Source organism: Alternaria ethzedia (assembly GCF_023757985.1).
Source record: "Alternaria ethzedia strain BMP 0044 chromosome Unknown scaffold_54, whole genome shotgun sequence".
Taxonomy (NCBI): Eukaryota; Fungi; Ascomycota; class Dothideomycetes; order Pleosporales; family Pleosporaceae; genus Alternaria; species Alternaria ethzedia.
This window is the reverse complement of record NW_026056247.1, coordinates 69,408-85,950: the sequence shown is the minus strand read 5'-3', so window position 1 is coordinate 85,950 and position 16,543 is coordinate 69,408. Positions and strand designations below refer to the sequence as shown.

At 54.3% G+C, this 16,543-nt stretch overlaps 9 protein-coding genes across 9 annotated transcripts; 4 read left to right on the top strand and 5 right to left on the bottom strand.

The window, feature by feature from the left end:
• Window positions 1-38: 38 nt before the first annotated feature.
• J4E87_010702 (uncharacterized protein) lies at window positions 39-837 on the bottom strand (the record flags this gene model as incomplete). The annotated part of the gene is made up of 2 exons (XM_049382273.1): window positions 39-426; window positions 488-837. The coding sequence occupies 2 exons, from the start codon at window positions 835-837 to the stop codon at window positions 39-41; spliced, it is 738 nt and encodes a 245-aa protein (XP_049227998.1).
• Window positions 838-2,137: 1,300 nt separating this feature from the next.
• On the top strand, window positions 2,138-2,600 carry J4E87_010701 (uncharacterized protein; the record flags this gene model as incomplete). The annotated part of the gene is made up of 2 exons (XM_049382272.1): window positions 2,138-2,497; window positions 2,547-2,600. The coding sequence occupies 2 exons, from the start codon at window positions 2,138-2,140 to the stop codon at window positions 2,598-2,600; spliced, it is 414 nt and encodes a 137-aa protein (XP_049227997.1).
• Window positions 2,601-4,100: 1,500 nt separating this feature from the next.
• Window positions 4,101-5,704, top strand: J4E87_010700 (uncharacterized protein; the record flags this gene model as incomplete). Its single annotated transcript, XM_049382271.1, has 2 exons — window positions 4,101-4,104; window positions 4,149-5,704. 2 exons carry the CDS (start codon window positions 4,101-4,103, stop codon window positions 5,702-5,704), a joined length of 1,560 nt encoding a protein of 519 aa, XP_049227996.1.
• Window positions 5,705-5,819: 115 nt separating this feature from the next.
• Window positions 5,820-8,206, bottom strand: J4E87_010699 (uncharacterized protein; the record flags this gene model as incomplete). Its single annotated transcript, XM_049382270.1, has 3 exons — window positions 5,820-6,917; window positions 6,971-7,771; window positions 7,970-8,206. 3 exons carry the CDS (start codon window positions 8,204-8,206, stop codon window positions 5,820-5,822), a joined length of 2,136 nt encoding a protein of 711 aa, XP_049227995.1.
• Window positions 8,207-8,253: 47 nt separating this feature from the next.
• J4E87_010698 (uncharacterized protein) lies at window positions 8,254-8,680 on the bottom strand (the record flags this gene model as incomplete). Its single annotated transcript, XM_049382269.1, has 2 exons — window positions 8,254-8,541; window positions 8,597-8,680. 2 exons carry the CDS (start codon window positions 8,678-8,680, stop codon window positions 8,254-8,256), a joined length of 372 nt encoding a protein of 123 aa, XP_049227994.1.
• Window positions 8,681-8,792: 112 nt separating this feature from the next.
• J4E87_010697 (uncharacterized protein) lies at window positions 8,793-9,419 on the top strand (the record flags this gene model as incomplete). The annotated part of the gene is made up of 1 exon (XM_049382268.1): window positions 8,793-9,419. The coding sequence occupies one exon, from the start codon at window positions 8,793-8,795 to the stop codon at window positions 9,417-9,419; it is 627 nt and encodes a 208-aa protein (XP_049227993.1).
• A 32-nt stretch (window positions 9,420-9,451) lies between these two features.
• J4E87_010696 (uncharacterized protein) lies at window positions 9,452-10,941 on the bottom strand (the record flags this gene model as incomplete). Its single annotated transcript, XM_049382267.1, has 4 exons — window positions 9,452-10,273; window positions 10,322-10,682; window positions 10,736-10,803; window positions 10,852-10,941. 4 exons carry the CDS (start codon window positions 10,939-10,941, stop codon window positions 9,452-9,454), a joined length of 1,341 nt encoding a protein of 446 aa, XP_049227992.1.
• A 1,293-nt stretch (window positions 10,942-12,234) lies between these two features.
• J4E87_010695 (uncharacterized protein) lies at window positions 12,235-12,597 on the bottom strand (the record flags this gene model as incomplete). The annotated part of the gene is made up of 1 exon (XM_049382266.1): window positions 12,235-12,597. One exon carries the CDS (start codon window positions 12,595-12,597, stop codon window positions 12,235-12,237), a length of 363 nt encoding a protein of 120 aa, XP_049227991.1.
• Window positions 12,598-14,814: 2,217 nt separating this feature from the next.
• Window positions 14,815-15,848, top strand: J4E87_010694 (uncharacterized protein; the record flags this gene model as incomplete). Its single annotated transcript, XM_049382265.1, has 3 exons — window positions 14,815-15,146; window positions 15,610-15,641; window positions 15,703-15,848. The coding sequence occupies 3 exons, from the start codon at window positions 14,815-14,817 to the stop codon at window positions 15,846-15,848; spliced, it is 510 nt and encodes a 169-aa protein (XP_049227990.1).
• Between the last annotated feature and the right edge of the window lie 695 nt (window positions 15,849-16,543).

The window sequence follows — 16,543 nt, the reverse complement described above, 5'->3', positions numbered from 1 at the left end:
CATCATGTGGAGAGGAGTCTACACACCGACACTGGGGTCTAAGAGATGAAGTACTTTGCTTGCACCGCGCGAGTGGCAGCCCCCTTAGTAGCCCCCTTGGCAGCAGCAGCAGCAGCAGCAGCTCCTGCTCCTGCTCCTGCTCCTGCTGCCGCTCCAGCCGCCGCACCACCAGCTGCCATGTTGCTCATAACAAATCGCGCGGCCTGAGCCGCGTTAGCACCATACGACAGGTGAGGTGCCAAGATGATAGGCTGGCCTGCACAGATGAGGTCGCCAGGTGCGCAGATGATTTTAGTGTTTGCTGCTGCGACTTTGCCGACCGGTTTGCCGTTGTTTGGGTCACCGAATATGACTGCGCTAGACACAAATGCCGAGTCCTCGGCACTAAGCATATCAGCAGCATTGTGGACAAGCTGACCACCTTGTCTAGATCTTTTGTTAGACTTGCGAATCATGTGAAAGATATTGAGGGCAGTGTGTTACTTACGAGTAGCCTGCCATTACTAGTGTAGTGTCCGGGCATTGGGCCCGAACCTGTCCAACCATCTGTGCCATGAGCTGGCTGCCTCCTTTGTCTCCACCAACAAGAAAACCAGGCACATCTGCTGGGTACTGGATGCCCTGAACAGCGACGTTACCAGCACCTCCCATCATCGCGCCAAGAGCGATGGCAAAAGGTGGTCCAGCAATTGAACCCATATTGCCCAACTCAGTCGTTCCGCGGGCAAAGAGGACAGTCATGGGCTTGCAGCCGCCGCCGCTCTTCACATCATTTTGTGAGATTGAGGCGAGGGCGGCAAGTGTGACTGACGGTAGGAAAAAAATAAGGAATTTCATAATGATAGAGTCGTCTCGCTTTGTTCCGTCAAGGAAGGGATATTAGGGTATTACAAAGTATTATGCGAATATGGATAAAACAAGTACGGGTATTGGAAGAGAAGATATGGAATGTATGGACTGCTGTTCACCACAAAAAGCATGCGACAAGCCCCTTTATAGTATCATACAGCAAGATGCCATGGTTAACGCTGTTTATTTAACCACCGCTTTTTATGAGTTTGAACATGTAGTATACTCACCTGTCATGTTTTCACTTGTTTTCCAAAGACACATCAAACGTCATGCCAGACCGCATGTAGCACGCATACTGGCAGTCCAGAGTGTCGTGCGACATATTCTATGAGCCCTTCCATGTCGGTTCAAGCTCGTCGGGAACGGGGTTGGGGCTAGAGCTACATGCCAGTAGCCGTTGTCCCCACGCACCTGGCCAGGTCTGCGACAGCTGTTGCCGAGGTGGACGAGCGATGTGCATGGGCAGCAGGAACGATCGAGGCGACGAGCTTCATATGGTGAAGCTGCCATGAGATTTGTGGCGGTGTCTCCTGTCCCTGAGTCTGGTGCTCTGTCGTTCGCGTGATTTGTCGTCAACTGCCGTCTGGATTGCGCTCAAGGCTCCCGACTTTGCGCTTGGACAATGTGAAGGGCCAATCGCATCCCACATAAGTATGTTTGAGCTGAATCAGAGTTCTCGACATCTCAAAACGTCATCGGCAACCTGGTGTTCGGCCAAAACCATGTCTCATGACTTTGGGAGTTGTCGCATCGCGTCACATGCTGTGGCTGTTTCAGAAACCCGTTCATGCCTCCACACCTCGAATCGTCGTGCGTTCCAGAGTCCAGGCCAAGCAACGTTCCAAGCCTACGGTAGCACAACATGCCGGCGATGGAAACAACATGGTGCGCATATATCGTCGCGAAGATGCCGCGGTCCGCAAAAGCTTGGTGGAGTCTTGCAGTCAGCCAGGCGGCCAAGGACTCGGGAAAGGGCGATGTCGAAGTAGCTGTGGGCCGACAGATCATGGCCCAACATCATTGGCCACTGCTGTGAGTCTGCGCTGATCAGGCCTGTGCAACATGTCTCCATTTTGGGCATGTTGAAAAAGGCTGAACGCTGGTAGCAAGGCGAAATAAAGGGCGGCAGTGCCTCTTTGGTGTTGCGCGTTGGCCGTAGACCACCCCGCCTTCGCCCTAAGAGGAAGGTGCTAGCGACTGTGCAATATCCCGGTCTGTGGTGGTCCATTTGTATAATTGTCTACGACGCAGCCTCGAGTCCAAGTGTTGGTAACACACAGGCAACATGCCTCTTCAGGTCCACCGCATAACCTCGGCAGCCGACTTTGAAACCTTCGTCGCCATACAGATCGCCGCCTTTGCCAACGGCGGTGGTATCACTTCCCTGCTCACGCCTAACCCCATCACCGACGAGTACATCCAAAAGTCTATCGAAAAGCACGTCAAGTCTTGGCGCGACGAGCCTGACGTTGTATATCTCAAAGTCATCGATACCGACGCCCATGGCAAGATGATCGCAGGCGCCAAATGGCGCATCAACGAGCGGGAGCGCAGTGAGGAAGAAGCCAGCAAGATGTATCCAGTGCCAGATGATGAAGCCAAGGGAAGACAGGGCTTGCTAGACTTCATGGTATTCCTGAGTCGAGTAAGAAGGGAGTACATGGGAACGAAGCCCTTTTACTGCTAGTATCCAGCGCGCTACGTCGGAAGGTGTTGCTGACGGACAGCAGTTTTACATATCCTCGTAACGCACCCAGATCACCACCGCCGAGGTGCAGGATCTATGTTACTTGAGTGGGGTACCAAGCAAGCGGACCGCGCGAGACTACCTGCCTTCTTGGAGTCGTCCCCGATGGGCAAGCCTTTGTACGGGAGAATGGGATTTCAAGCTAAAGAAGGTAAGTCTTGAGCCTGAAAGCATACATGTGCTACTACTTCTGCGTGTATGGCACACGCTAACTCTATGCTCTCAATGCTACAGTGGTCACGTGGGACTTGTCGAAATATGGCTTGGAGGGGACAGATACCAGTACAGTGATGCTTCGTGAGCCCAGCATACACGCGATATGAGGTGCTATAGATGCGACCTCGTGTGAAAGAGAAGCCGAAGGTTGTTGGAAATGGCGGGTAAGGACACGGCACCTCCAAGACGTGTGCGCCCGCACTATTCTCTCTAGCAGCCTCTCCACGAAAGCGACGTCGCAAATCCACTCCTTCTACATGATATATCTGTTCCCCACGCTGACTTGGACTTTCACGCCTCTTTTGCTCAAAGCCTCGACCCTTCTTGTGAACTCGTTCTGCTCTTCACTCTTTTCCAACGCCAGAACCTTCGCGGTTTCCTCCAAAACAACTTCGGTCAACTGGTCCATCTTATCTAGCGCAGCTAGGAAGCGCTCACTCATATCTCCGCTTTGTTTGCTTTTCAGAGCAATGCAGGGCTGCACAAGAACAAAAGCCTTGATCTCGGAGATGGCTAGTCCCGCACACCAAAAGAAGAGATCCGCAGTCTGCAGGCCAAGGAACTTGAGGGAGAAATTGGCGCAAATGTAGGAGAGACATTCGGCCCGTATCTGGCGACAGACGCGGAAGGCAGAAAGATGCAGCACAGATGCGGCGAGATGCTCCGGCTTAGTGCAATTTGCGATCACGAGCGAAGAAAGCTCTGGGTAGATGGCCATGGCGTAGATCATATTTCGTATCTCGCCTGGTAACTCGAGAAATGCACCGTGTGTCTTTTGTGACTGCATTGGATTAGCTGGCTAGATTGACTCAGTAACGACACGTTGGGTGTATGTTATGTACGTGTGACGCTAACCCACTGACGCGGAGCTGTTTGTGGCGCAACCATTTGGTCCTCATCGTCTTCATCATGTGCCGGAGAGAGACGTTTCTGGTGGCAGGACAGGGACAAGGGATTGATACAGCTTTCGCAATGATGGGGACTGCGGGCAGCTGCCGCCTTACCGCATTAGGATAGTCCACCTTGATGATCGCAGCGCGCCTGGGTAGCTCTCTTGTTAAGGCGTGACAAGCAATTGCGGAGTTCTCGGAGGTGCCAAGACAACGTCACAAGTTTGAGACAGCGACTTGGCACTCTCGCTCCTCAACCAAGCTCGCCACGATGCTCTCGCGCGCGTGTACACGCTCAAGCGCTTTCCTGGGAGCTCGCGCTACACCATGTCCTTCTGCTCGCCCCCCACCAGTGCTGCTCCGACGCGGAAAACGCACCAAAGCCAGCTATCCCGATGGGTCGGAGCACGATGCAACGACGAAATCCAAGCCCTCGCTCCTAGGCCGGCTCAGAGGCTCACGCTCCATCTTCGAGGATGACGCGAAAATGGACCAGGCAATGCGTCCGCTGTCCGATGCCGAACTCGAACGCGACGATCTGCCCGTCATCAACTGGTACGAGCAGGACTTGGACAAAGGCACGCCGCAGCGCCTGATTGAGCGCATAGCCACGCCCGAAGACCGCAAGAAGGACAGAGACATGTACCTGATGATAGAAGAGTCTCGGAAGAACCCCGACCATGACGACGCAACTTTGAACCGGCGGCTCATCGACAGCCTCCTGACAAATCCAAACTTCGCCGAACTGACGGATGAGCTCCAGCTCATCAAAAAAGGCATCAAGTCGAGGGAGGAGCTCCAGCAACTGAAACACCAGGGCGCTGCCAAGGCAGAGGCAGAGAGCAAGCAGTTCAACGCCGGCTTACGGATGGCGACACTTGAAATACTACAAGACGTCCTCGAGGACCCGGACATCGGAGACGCAAAGGCCGACCTGCAAGCGTGCATCGACCACATGCCTGAGGTGGAAAACATAGACAATCCCGTGTTCCAGGCTATGCTGAACAAGGCATTGCACAAGCTTGAGGGCAACGAAGCTATGCAGAACAAGGTCGCCGCTATGCGTAAACGCCCCGACTCCGAATTGGAGCGCGAGTGGCAGACTTATCAGAGAGAGACCGAAGACGCCATTGCTCAAGCAGAGACTCCAGACGAGGACCTGACTATGGCGACACCCGAAGACATGCAGGACGTGGACAAGCTCCTGCACCAGATGCGGGATGTCATGAAGTCGTTGGGTGGCGACACCGGGCTCGAAGCCGAACTCGACGCAGCGATCAGCGAAGACTCCACATCGGGCCAAGATGAAGAGGGTGTGTTCGAGCGTGAAATGGACCCCCAAGAATTGGCCGAAGAGCTGAAGAAGCTCGCCCAGTCCAAAGCATCGCAGCCCGGAGAGCTTGTGGAGGACGAAGAAGATGTTCCCGCTGAGCTCCAGGCCAAGGTTGACGAGATCATGAAAGACCCGAAGCTGATGGAGAAGCTAATGTACATACAAAAGCTCATTTCCGAGAACAAGCAACAGCAAGGCGATCTGACTTCTATCGCCCACGAAACTGCGCCTGACCCCTACCAACTCGCGGACAGCCGCACTGCGCCGCTCAGCGAGCGTATGGCTGCTGCCCTCCAAGACCCAGAGCACGTTGCCGCTCTCCAACGCCTCCGCGTCGACCTCCCCCCACCGTTCAACATTGCGCCAGCCCTGAAATCGTTCAATAAAGCCATTGAGCTTGCCTATATCGGCGCAAACGATGACATCCGCCGAATACTCTGGCGCTCGTACCAGAAAGCGCGATCGTTGCCCACGTTCCTACAAAACATTGGTGACGAGGCGTGGGACATACTGTACTACTCGCAAGCGGTCACCTGGGGCAGTAACCAGAACCGAGAGAATCATCTCAGGATGCTGCTGGCCGACCTTGAGAGCATAGGAAGAGATGGGCCACCTACCCATCCCAGTACGCTCGCTGATGGAGGTGTTGAGCAACTAAACACATGACCGGCCTGAAGACCAGGTGTAACTGTACGATATGACGATTTATATATGATACCCCACCCAATGTATTCGCAATGGAATAGCCCTTTGCAAATGTTGCGCTGTCTTTACAACGCCCTCATCCGCATTCGTTTGCTCCGCCATCTACCTTTGGTCTCTCATACCAGCTCTCATGCAGATAATCTTTCTTTGGTCCGTCCACCTTGTATCTGATCATGAACCGATCGATCTTTGCACCACGAAACTTGAATTCGCAGTCATTTTGATACGTGTCGGGATCGCACCAATGGCAGCCCGTAGCCATCCAGCCGCCAGCCTGGTCATCAGGCGCGTGGAAGCGCCAGGTATTGAATAGCTTTCCGACGCTTTTTTCGTCGTCTTCAACAAACCATGCGGTGATCTCATCGCTTGTTTCGTTGTACCGATAGACGTAACGACGGGTCGCAGGGAATGACAGCCCAGCGTCCATGGTGAATGTCCCTTGTTCGATATACAAGTATTCGGAGGCGTAGGTCGCTGCATCGGTAGATTGACGCGGATGGAAGTGAGCTGTACCCACGAATGTGCCACCGGGTGTCTGGGTGCGTGAATCAATCTTGCGCGTCATCTTCCAGACACCTTGCATGCCTGTGAACACGGCCGCTGCAACAAACCGAGCATGCTCCTGGGATGCCTCGAGTATTCCGGCAACTTCGCTGACTACTGCCTTGGCTTGCAGACTGCTATCTGTGTGTCGATAGCGCGATGGGAATGCGGGACCCGATTGGCTACCGAATAGGGTGTCGTCACGTGAGACGCCCGTTTCTCGTGCGAACTCTTCCATTAGTCCAACGTAGTCGGCCATCCAGAACTGCGGCACTTGCAAGGACCTCTGACCCATGGCATTTTGCATATGCCTCGTATCATCATACGTGTACAAGGCGGATGAGAGAGTCGCCGACTGCTCAGGCTCTCGTTTGGCCCAGCGTTGCGCCAGAAGTCGAGCCTGCATTTCCATCACGCCCCAATAAGGGCCTTCGTAGAAACCCACGAACCCAATTGTAGGTATTTGCTGCGAAAAGACGGAACCACGTGACAGGAGATATGGTATGCGCGGATTCGGGTTGTCGCTGCCGTCAGTGAGAAGAGATTGGACACGGGCGTCGAGCCAATCGAGGTCGGCTTTGTAGCCTGTGGCTTCAATGATACCGACCACATCACTCAGTCTGCTCTCGCCCTGTAAAGTGTCAGCCTTTTCGATGCGCCTAGGCTCTCGAGTAAGCGGAGTACCATAGCTTTTGCGCCTGGCCCATGGAACCAGGGCTCATATTGGCCAAGACTAATCTCTAGGCAATCACCGTTGGCTGCCTGCTCGACGTGTTCAACCCATCCCCGGACTGGCACAATAATGCCACTTCTGACAAACTCCATATACGTGTCGGTTATACCGGTGTAGCCAGGGTGTTGTGTCTGGGTCGCCGTGTACGCGAGCTCTGAGAAGCCGACATCGGCGTGATGGCAGCCTATACTTGATCGTAAGAAGTCGTGGCCTTTCTTTGCTTTTTCTGGTGGAACGGTGCTGATAGCTGCAGAGATGTCACCATGGCCGCGACGGGACAGGTTGTAGAGAATCAGATCAAGGGGAAGGAATTTGGGTGCTGGCTTGAAATGCCCATCGTGGGTCTGAGGGTCCTGTGGAAGGTAGCGGGGCAGGCAGTAGAAGGGACGATTGATGACGTGGAAAACCCTGCTGTCGGCGTGGGAGGGTGTCATTCCACCAGGCGAGTGCTTTGCGTTGGAGATCTGAGAAGCAGCCTGAGAAGCAGCCTCTGAGCCGCTGATGCCGCCTCCAATCACGACTATCTTGCCGGGGGTTTCCGTCAGGGCAGAGAGAGTCCGAAATCGTGAGGAGTGTTGGATGTTTGAGAGAGGGTGGGAGGGAACGGGATTGAAGGTGTGGGCTGGCTTGTTAAAGAAGCCGCTGGCGACGACGAGTCGATCAAAGGTACGGGATGTTAGCTGACGGGTGCCGTCGGCACTGACCACTCTCCAAGTATGATCTTCTTGCAGTGATGCGCTGACAACTCGGTGCTCGAGGAGTATGTCGTCAGTTAAGCCAAGGGTTTCTGAATACGCCGCAAGATAGCGGCCCACGTGCCTAAAGATGCATGTACGAAGTCAGTAACTGTCTCACAGCATGCTGTACACGGATTCTACCTGCCACGCTTTGGGAAACACAGGCGGAACAGCTAGTGGATCGGCAGCAGGGTTCGAGATATCTACATGTACCGATGTCCAAGCCAGATCAGAAAAGGCAACAGTGTATCTGCTCAGGTTGGTGCGCATCTCCGGACTGCACTTGTCGCCAAATTCCCCGCGGTCATGTCTCCACATGCCGCCTACACGGTCTGCGGCCTCGTAGACGGTGACTGCGAAGCCGTGCTGTCTGCAGATGTGTGCAGCCGCCAGACCCGCGGGCCCAGCGCCGACGACGCAGACGGACTGTTGCTCGACCGGGGCATCCATGGCCAGGACGGGGTTGGGAATTCGGGGCAGCAGTGTCTGAACAGAGGCTATTCGGAGAGTAGGCCAGCGTTGATGAGGGTGGCCTTGATGGTCTGGAGCTGTGTCTTTCCATGCTGGGCAGGCGTTAGCAAAAGGCCAGGGCACGCTGCGGGGGTTCTGGGGCGGCGGACTGAAATCAGATATCGAATGTGGCCCAGGTCAGTGACGGAGCGGTGTTGGTCGAACTCGGAGCGTGCAAAGCGGCGCATGTCTCGTCGTGCGCCTGCGTCGGGGATGCTGGCGGTGCTGCGGACAATGTCTCGCCACAGGGCCAGGGCGCGCTGGCGCTGGATGAACTGCAGGACCGTCAGCGGGCGTGGCGCCGGGCCGGATGCGTCGTGGGACAGGTACGTGGTCCAGGCCCACGGGAGCTTTTCCTCGTGCGCGCAGGCGGGAGGGCGGCTTGGAGGCGACGGTCGCGTAGGCGCGCAGCATGGCGGTGCGATGTGTCGAGGGCGCGTCCCAGTGCCCAAGGTTGGCGGTGGGCGGTGGGCGGTTGGTGGTGGGCGGCTGGCTGGCGGCGGAATCGTCACCTCACCTCACCACCATGCACTCGCCCCAGGCCCTCGCGCGCATGCAGACGGTGCAGACGCTGCTGCGCCAGGACGCCGCCCTCAGTGCCTACGAGGCGCCCCAGCGACCCTGCCCCGTCGCCTTCCACTGGGTCCCCTCCGCTCTCGACCTCCGCCCGGGCGAGCTCGACGCCTGCCTCGGCCTCGTCCACGCCACGTCGGGCCACGACTACGCGGCTTCGGCCATGGGCTGGGACCCGCGCAGGAAGCGCGACGAGATGCTCGACGCCGACATGATGTATCTGCTGCTGCGCCCGGCCCAGGGCGGCCCCGACGCCATCCTCGGCTTCACCTCCTTCATGTTCACCCACGACGACCCCCCGCACCACGACCGCCCCGTCCTCTACATCTACGAGATCCATCTCCACGAGCGCCTGCGAGGACAGGGCCTCGGGTCCCGCCTCGTCCAGTTCGTCGAGAGCGTGGCGCGCGCATGTCACATCCCCAAGACGATGCTGACCGTCTTCAACGCAAACACGCGCGCAAAGAGCATGTACCACAGCCTGGGCTACACCAGGGACGAGTGCAGCCCCGACGACAGGACCACGAGGAACAGGGTCATCCCCGCCGAATACGCCATCATGAGCAAGTCGATGGACTGAACACCATACATTGCTAGTCTATCAGCCCATCCTCACTCCACGGGAACAAACACCCTGTCAATGTCCGGCCCCCAGCCCTCATCCACCCCGCCAACCTTGACTTCGTTGACGCCCTGCTCTACGTTGACATGCACCACTGAACTTGCCGGGCCTCCTCCCCCGTCTGGCAAGAACGCCGCCCTCTGCGATTTCCCATTCACACTGATGGCTGCATACCTTTGCTGCTTGTCGCCGTTGAGATGCTTGATTCTCACAGTCGTGCGCGTCGTTGCTGAAGATTCCACCTTGGAAAACGTGGCGGACCCCGAGGGCACGCCGCCAATGTACCCAATTGCCTTCGAGCCCGAGCACGAGGAGCATGCTTGAGATGTGGCTCCGTTAGCAAGCTCTGCCGTCTCGCCTTCGTACATGTTTTCTTTGGGCCCGGCCCTGCTGGCTCCAGTACCGGGGTCCAGGATCCAGTTGACAGCGTTCTTCATGCTAGCCGTCGTTCCAGATATCTCAACCGGTAACCATACGTATGTGCTTCTCATCAGATTTTCACTGTGCCATCGGTCCCCCATGTACACGTACCCATCCCCCACAGACAGTACAAAGCTTGTTTGAGAAGCGTACGTGTTGGACCCAGAGTCGGCGAACTTTTGCCACGACGACCATGGACCCGAGAGAGACGTCGACGTGCTGTAGTAGTTGTCATTCGGGCTCCACCCCGTAAGCTGCGAGGCGAACATGAAGTAAACGCCTTTGTGTTTGATCATGGCCGGAGACTCGTATTTTTCTTTCCAGACGTAGACATTGCTGGAAACGCTGAGATAATCATCAGACAGTGCGTTGATGCGTAGGCCGTTGCGGCGCTGGCTTCGTCAGAAACAGATCCCTACTGTGCTACGAGGCAGTCATACGTCTTCGGTCAGTAGATAGCCCTTGCCGTCGTCATCGACAAACACGCCAGAATCTCTACTCTCGAAGCCCAGTGGTCGCTCGCTGCGTAGATACGAATACTTTCCGCAAACGCTGTCGCCTATTGCGACCCCAATCTTCGCCTCACCATAGTCGGCGCTGTCAATGTGAGCCCACAGGACATACTTACCCGTTCGCTTGTTGTGCATAACTTTTGGTCTCTCAATAACACGATCGGGCCCTGTGTCGCCAGATGCAGTCCGCGAGATTAGAGCGCCTTCATAAGACCATTCGACAAGGTTGGTAGACGAATAGCAGTTGATGTTTGTGAAAGCGGTTCCGTTTGTTTTATCTTCGCCAATCCTGCGGGCGCATCAGCACCGGTAGAGGCCGCCCTTGCGCGTAGAGCTATTTACCAATACCACTTTTCGCCATCTTTGATGATGCCGGCGCCGTGAGCCTGAATGTGCTGGCCTGTGTTGGTCTGGTGTAATGTCAGTTGCCATTTGCTCATGGGTACGACGAAACGCACTGCTGTCCAAGTCGCGCCAGGTACAATCTGGAGCGTCGCATTTACGATCAAGCCGGACAGGCCAAAGCCTACGAGTCTGAGAAGTCGCATGGCGGTATTGTAAGATCAAGTCTCAGATGCCAGCCAGAGCAATTGTCTATGCAGAGTGCCTGGAATTTATAGGCGCATCAGCAGATTCTCCCGTAAGTTCCTGACAATCTGCCGACTGGGTCGACCGCGAAAGGCTCGTCGCTCATTGACGGAAAAGGGGCACTGCGCTACATAGTGTCACGAGCAGACATGACTGTTTCAATAATTCTGGTGGCGTATGACTACCGGGACAAGGGTAATAGACGAGTTGTGGGGAAGCTTTAGTCCCGGAGGCTATGCTTGATCGAACGTTACCCGTGTACTGCACGTACTATACTGTAAACTCTGCACACGACGCTGCCTTGGTATGCATCGCCTGGATTGGCAATCACCCGATGTCCGTGGCTCTTTCAACATGGATACACACTGGCCTCGGTAGCAATGGAACAGGCCGCCCTCCGAAGCGCAGATACTACTGGAAGGGGAAAGCATGCCGCATCCAGTCGGCACAATACTGCGACCGAACCTTGGAAGCAATGGGACATATGGGCTAACGAGTGTATGCTCAACGTATAACTTGGAATGCCTGGCAACAGTACCGAGGTAGTTTGCACCGGTCGAAAAAGGCACGTTGCTAGTTCTGCATTGGACAAGATGTTTGCTGCACTCGTACCAACGTTGCACCTGCGCAGGCAGCGTACGCAGCGCACCCACGACAGCGTCTTCGGGCTTGCTCATGCTTCTCGCCCGCAGTTTGACCCGCTGCTTCCTTTTGCGAAAGCTTGCCAGCGCCACGACCACATCCTTCTGGGCGCGATTCCACGTCTATCAGATACGGCCCAGCAACCTCAGCAATGATGTAGCGTTGTGTTGAGTTTACTGATCATGCATCTTCAGGGAACCTAGGTACCTGGATACTCTACAAGACATCAGAGATTGAACGTCAACAGACGACCATCGTTCACGTCCCTGATTTGAGTCATTCGCAAGTACCTTTGATGATCGGATAATTGCGAAGGGCCAACGACTTCGACATATTCCATACATTTGGACTGTCTCAGTACAATGCATTCCAGAATGTCCAGCACGTTGCGCTCTCATGTAAGATAACGGCACATCGTCTAAATAGGAGATTGTGTGTTTTCAAATCAGACGCCTCAGTTTCACACCCGAGCAAACCCGTGTAAGAATACCGTAAAGACTTTGTATCGAATCGTTGAGCAGCAAGCAATATTCCACAGGCGCCAGGGAGCTTCCGAGCTAGCGTTTCCCGGTAGATCCATCCTGCTACTTTTGTCGCAACCTTTGCTTACGTTATTGCACAATATCCTTGGCCACTCCGACATAGCCAGATCCATTCTCGATCCATGTATTCTTCCAGATCTGCACCAGCTCTTGCGAAAGTCTTGTCATGTCGAGGTTCCTCTCACTTGAACTCGCTAGTACCTTCCAGCCTTGCTCGTGTTCTGCGCTCACATCATCGATCATGTATGTGTACTTGTCGAAATTGTCGGAGCCCGCAATGAGCATGTCATTCACACCATTGGCGAACCCGAATGTGGCGAGAACTTGGTTGTAGCTGACCCAAGCGGCGTCTGTCATGGGAATGCTGACCTTGTAAACGATATTGGGAAGGATGCCATCGCGTTCGACAACAGTGTGTAATGAGTCGGCCATGTAACCGTCGATGAAACAATACAGTTTTTCCCGGTCATCCTCACAAAGATGGGCCCCTGCTCCGCGAATCATGCGGAGGGGGGCAATGAGAACAAGACGTTCCCTTGCCTTGGAAGCAGTCAGTCGCGCACTCAAGCAAGAATAGGACTTTGAAGCTTACATCAGGACCAGGTGTAACTGTACGGCACAGTGAATCGGATTCAGGTCTGGGCTTCATCTCGTATGCAGGCGTCGCAAGAGGCGTCGAAGTGTAGAGTGGCGTTATGCTGTGAAGAGGCGAAGACGAAGACAGCCCTGCAAAAGAAGCATGCGAATTTGATCTACCAGGAGGCGTGTCTCTGCCACCTACGGTATGACCAGGGATGTGATAGTCGAAGGGTGACCGGTATGATCCCTTCTCCCATCCATGCTTTGGCGCACCGGGCGGGATCAAGGCAGCCCGCCGAATCGAGTTGGCGACTTCAGATGCAACCGAACCTACAGCGGTTGTATGTTCTGAACGAAGAGAAAGGGAGGGCCTCCGTGTGTGTACGAGGTTGCGCGCGTCGGCCAGCCGGTTGCCAAAGCCGACGTCTGCAAAACGCGTATAGTTGCGGTTCTCCACCAGTCGCGGAATTGTCGGTGAGGACGCTGATGGGGAAGTAGAATTTATGCGAGGGGGGACCGACATGCTTTCCTAGTTGCTGATGGCGGAGAGTGATTGCAACGCGTGTTTCGACTTCAATTTGATGGTAAAGAGCTGGAGCAGAAGCGAAAGGGGAAGCGAACACTCTAGAAACACGCTCTCAACTCGCTAAGAGGAAGCAGCCAAGCCTGTGACTGTTTGTGGTGACAAACACAAAGCTCCAGTGAAGGTGTAGCGCCATTCATTGAACCTTCAATGTGTGTTCTGGGAGAGGCGACATGATCGATCTAGTTGCACGAGAAAATATCGATGGATTTCCTTGTCACTACAATTTATTAATGATATTCAGATTGTGGTGCGTGTTGTTTACCTAGGTAGTCACTAGCACTAGCGAAGAGGACTCGACACCCGTGCTGCTATATCCAGTATAGTCTGTAGAAGCCCAACTAATATAGTCCCAGTGTGAAATTCGGTATTCATCCACCGAATGCGAAAGCTTCCCTTCGCCTCAAGAACAGAGAACTCAGATTCGATCGCAACTTGATGTCTATACTGCTTCCTAGACCATGCACTGGCGTCATATCAAATGGCGGGCACCATGGCAAAAGCGCCACCTGTCGGTACTAGAGACTTTCAGGGCCGAAGAAGCAGCGAAGGAAAGCGCTGTTGTTGTTCGCAGAATTCGGGACGGGAATATTGAGGTATGTCCTGAGTGTTTTGATAGAGTCTAGAACATTTGTTTTTCTAACGCTAGCCAGTATGTCACTTACGGCCGTCTTGAAGACCAAGCAAGCATTTGGAATCGTTGCAAACGCTCACTACGCTACCTCCAGAATAGGCCGCGGCGGGATTCATCTCAACAGTACTTTGAGCATGGCTCAGGCTCAGTGAAGAGCGCTGGAGAGACTGTGACAATGACCATAAGAGAAGACGCGCACAACGAGGAAACACAAGAGTCTGGCAGTGAGCCCTGGGAGGGCGACTATACTAGCCTTCTAGCCGAGTATGGTATACGATAGTTGCTCCATAGTTTCCTGATGGCTCCTCCGCCTTTATTGCGTCTTATATCATACCCAGGTAGTCATGTACACCACCACATTCTGTACTAGATAGACACTGCAAGATTCATATAGCTACCAAGAGCACGCTTTGTCACTATGCTATTTGGATAATGTCTCTGCCGGTGTTGTCAAATAGGAAAAGCGATATGATAACGCGGCGAATCCCATCTGGGTACCCCCAAAGCAGCGACGAAGACAAGATCAACTACACCAGCATAAGTAGCTAGGAAATAGGAAACAATTTCGCATTCGAGTATAGATCTTCCAGTACTCCAATCACGTACGACCCTAATCTGATAGTATCAATGCTTGACTGTAATGAAATTGAATCCGGGCCTGTCTCGTTTTAGCAGCCGTACCGCTCATAGATGACGTATACTTTCCCTGGCCAAGACATTTCCCACCTCTGGATGTGGCCTCTGAAGTAAAGCTCTCAGCTATCCCGCTCCTTGAACCGTCGACTCAGCTCGTAGAGCCTTTACAGCCGTCTTTAGCCACTCTCTCGCTCAACTCGCGCGTCCTGCCTACGAGATGGACTCGCGGCTACCACACCCTCGCCAAATTCAAGCACAGCTCCAGGCACTCGGCGAAGAAATCCAGAGCATCCGCGAAGAACACGATGGCCACATTGTCGGGCTAAGCCAGCGTCTGCAACAAGCTGAGAACCGCCAGCGACAACTCCTACATCAGCTCCAAATTGCTACGAACCGCTTTCCTGGACCTCCTGGCAGTAGTCACAGTGGTTACTCGAGTTCGACTGCCAACCAAGATAATCCTCTCCCTCTCTCGGAGTCTCTTATCGGTACTGGTCGCATCACAACACCTCCACGAGCACATACCGGTGGCGCCACGAGTAACGACAGGTATGATCGTACCCGCTTCTTATCATCAGGGGAGGCTTCTTCTAGACACAACAGCTATTCTAGTCGCCCATCCCCTGTTCAATCGGTGGATGCGAATGCTACACCACGCGCACAAAACGCTGCTCCCCAACTGAACCCAGTCCGCCCTCAGCAGCCAGTCATTGGTAGTAAAGACAACGCAGCTTATCTTCCTATGGTCATGGAGAATATCATGTCCGAGCACCGCCGCCACAAACGTGAGGGCACCTTGAGATCTTGGTGAGATGCTCTCTGAGCGAGCGCTCATGAACGAGTGATAGTGGCTAATGCATATCAGTGGATTCGTTTTTCCAGAAGGGCGGACCAACGATGTCAAATGCTCTCAAGACTCTTTCCATATACCCTGCTTTCGTGCCAACCACTTCTACTATTGCCGACAACACATGCGTGTTATCCCTGGTGGGAAGACGGTTTGTAGCCATAGGAACAAGCAGGACTGCTTGGTGGTGATATTTGGTACGTGTTCCAAACGTGGCTCTTGTGCTCATACGTCAAGACTGTTAGTAACCATCCACAGAAGATCACGATGACTGGGACCTGATCGTGGATGCTGCACTCGCGGCAGGCAACCTTGGCAACAAAGGAGTGGATGTCGAGGATCTGAAAGAGGCTCTCTTCCCTCCTCAGAACTACTCTGATCGATACATGAGCGCCCCTGGCTGATTTGGAAGAAGATAAAGTACCCGGTGGTATGAGAAGGGTTTCAGGGCGAGGAAGGGCAGAGAAACAGTTGCAGCGGTGGATCAGCTCTTCGCGTAATCCCCCTTATGACCCTATCTGAGCAACTACATCGAGCGTAGTGTTGCATACAGCCTGAATGCGCACCTAGAGACAAACATTGAGCGTATCGAGTGTCTTTCGCGGCACGGCCTCGGTGTCTTAGAGATGTTCATGTCTAAGGCAAGGTTCGGCGTTGTGTGTTGTTGGCGATATTTCAGTTGCGCATCCGGGGCCATTGATCCCACGTAAATCATGGATACCGAGTATGGCGACGTTGGGAAGGTTTGCTGAGCCATGCTTGGTGTCGTTAAGATTGTAGGTTGCCACGCGTGGTCCATGTTACGTTTTTTGGCAACGCCAACACGCAAGAAGAATACCTACGCACGGCTGCGCGACGCAACCAACGTAGGTGTTATCGTTCAACGGTCGGACAAAGCGCGCTCACATTTGGACGAAGTCGCCCATGCCCAGCTGAGTTAGACGAGAAGCGCGCGTCTTTGACACGCGCTCATGACGCTTGGGCCTTGTCGCGTGATTTGTCATCCCTCAACAAAATATCAAAGGGGGCCGGGGTGCACAGAAGAATTTGCTCTACATTGCAAGCTGCATGCAGACGCGCCTTGGATTCTTCTGCCAAG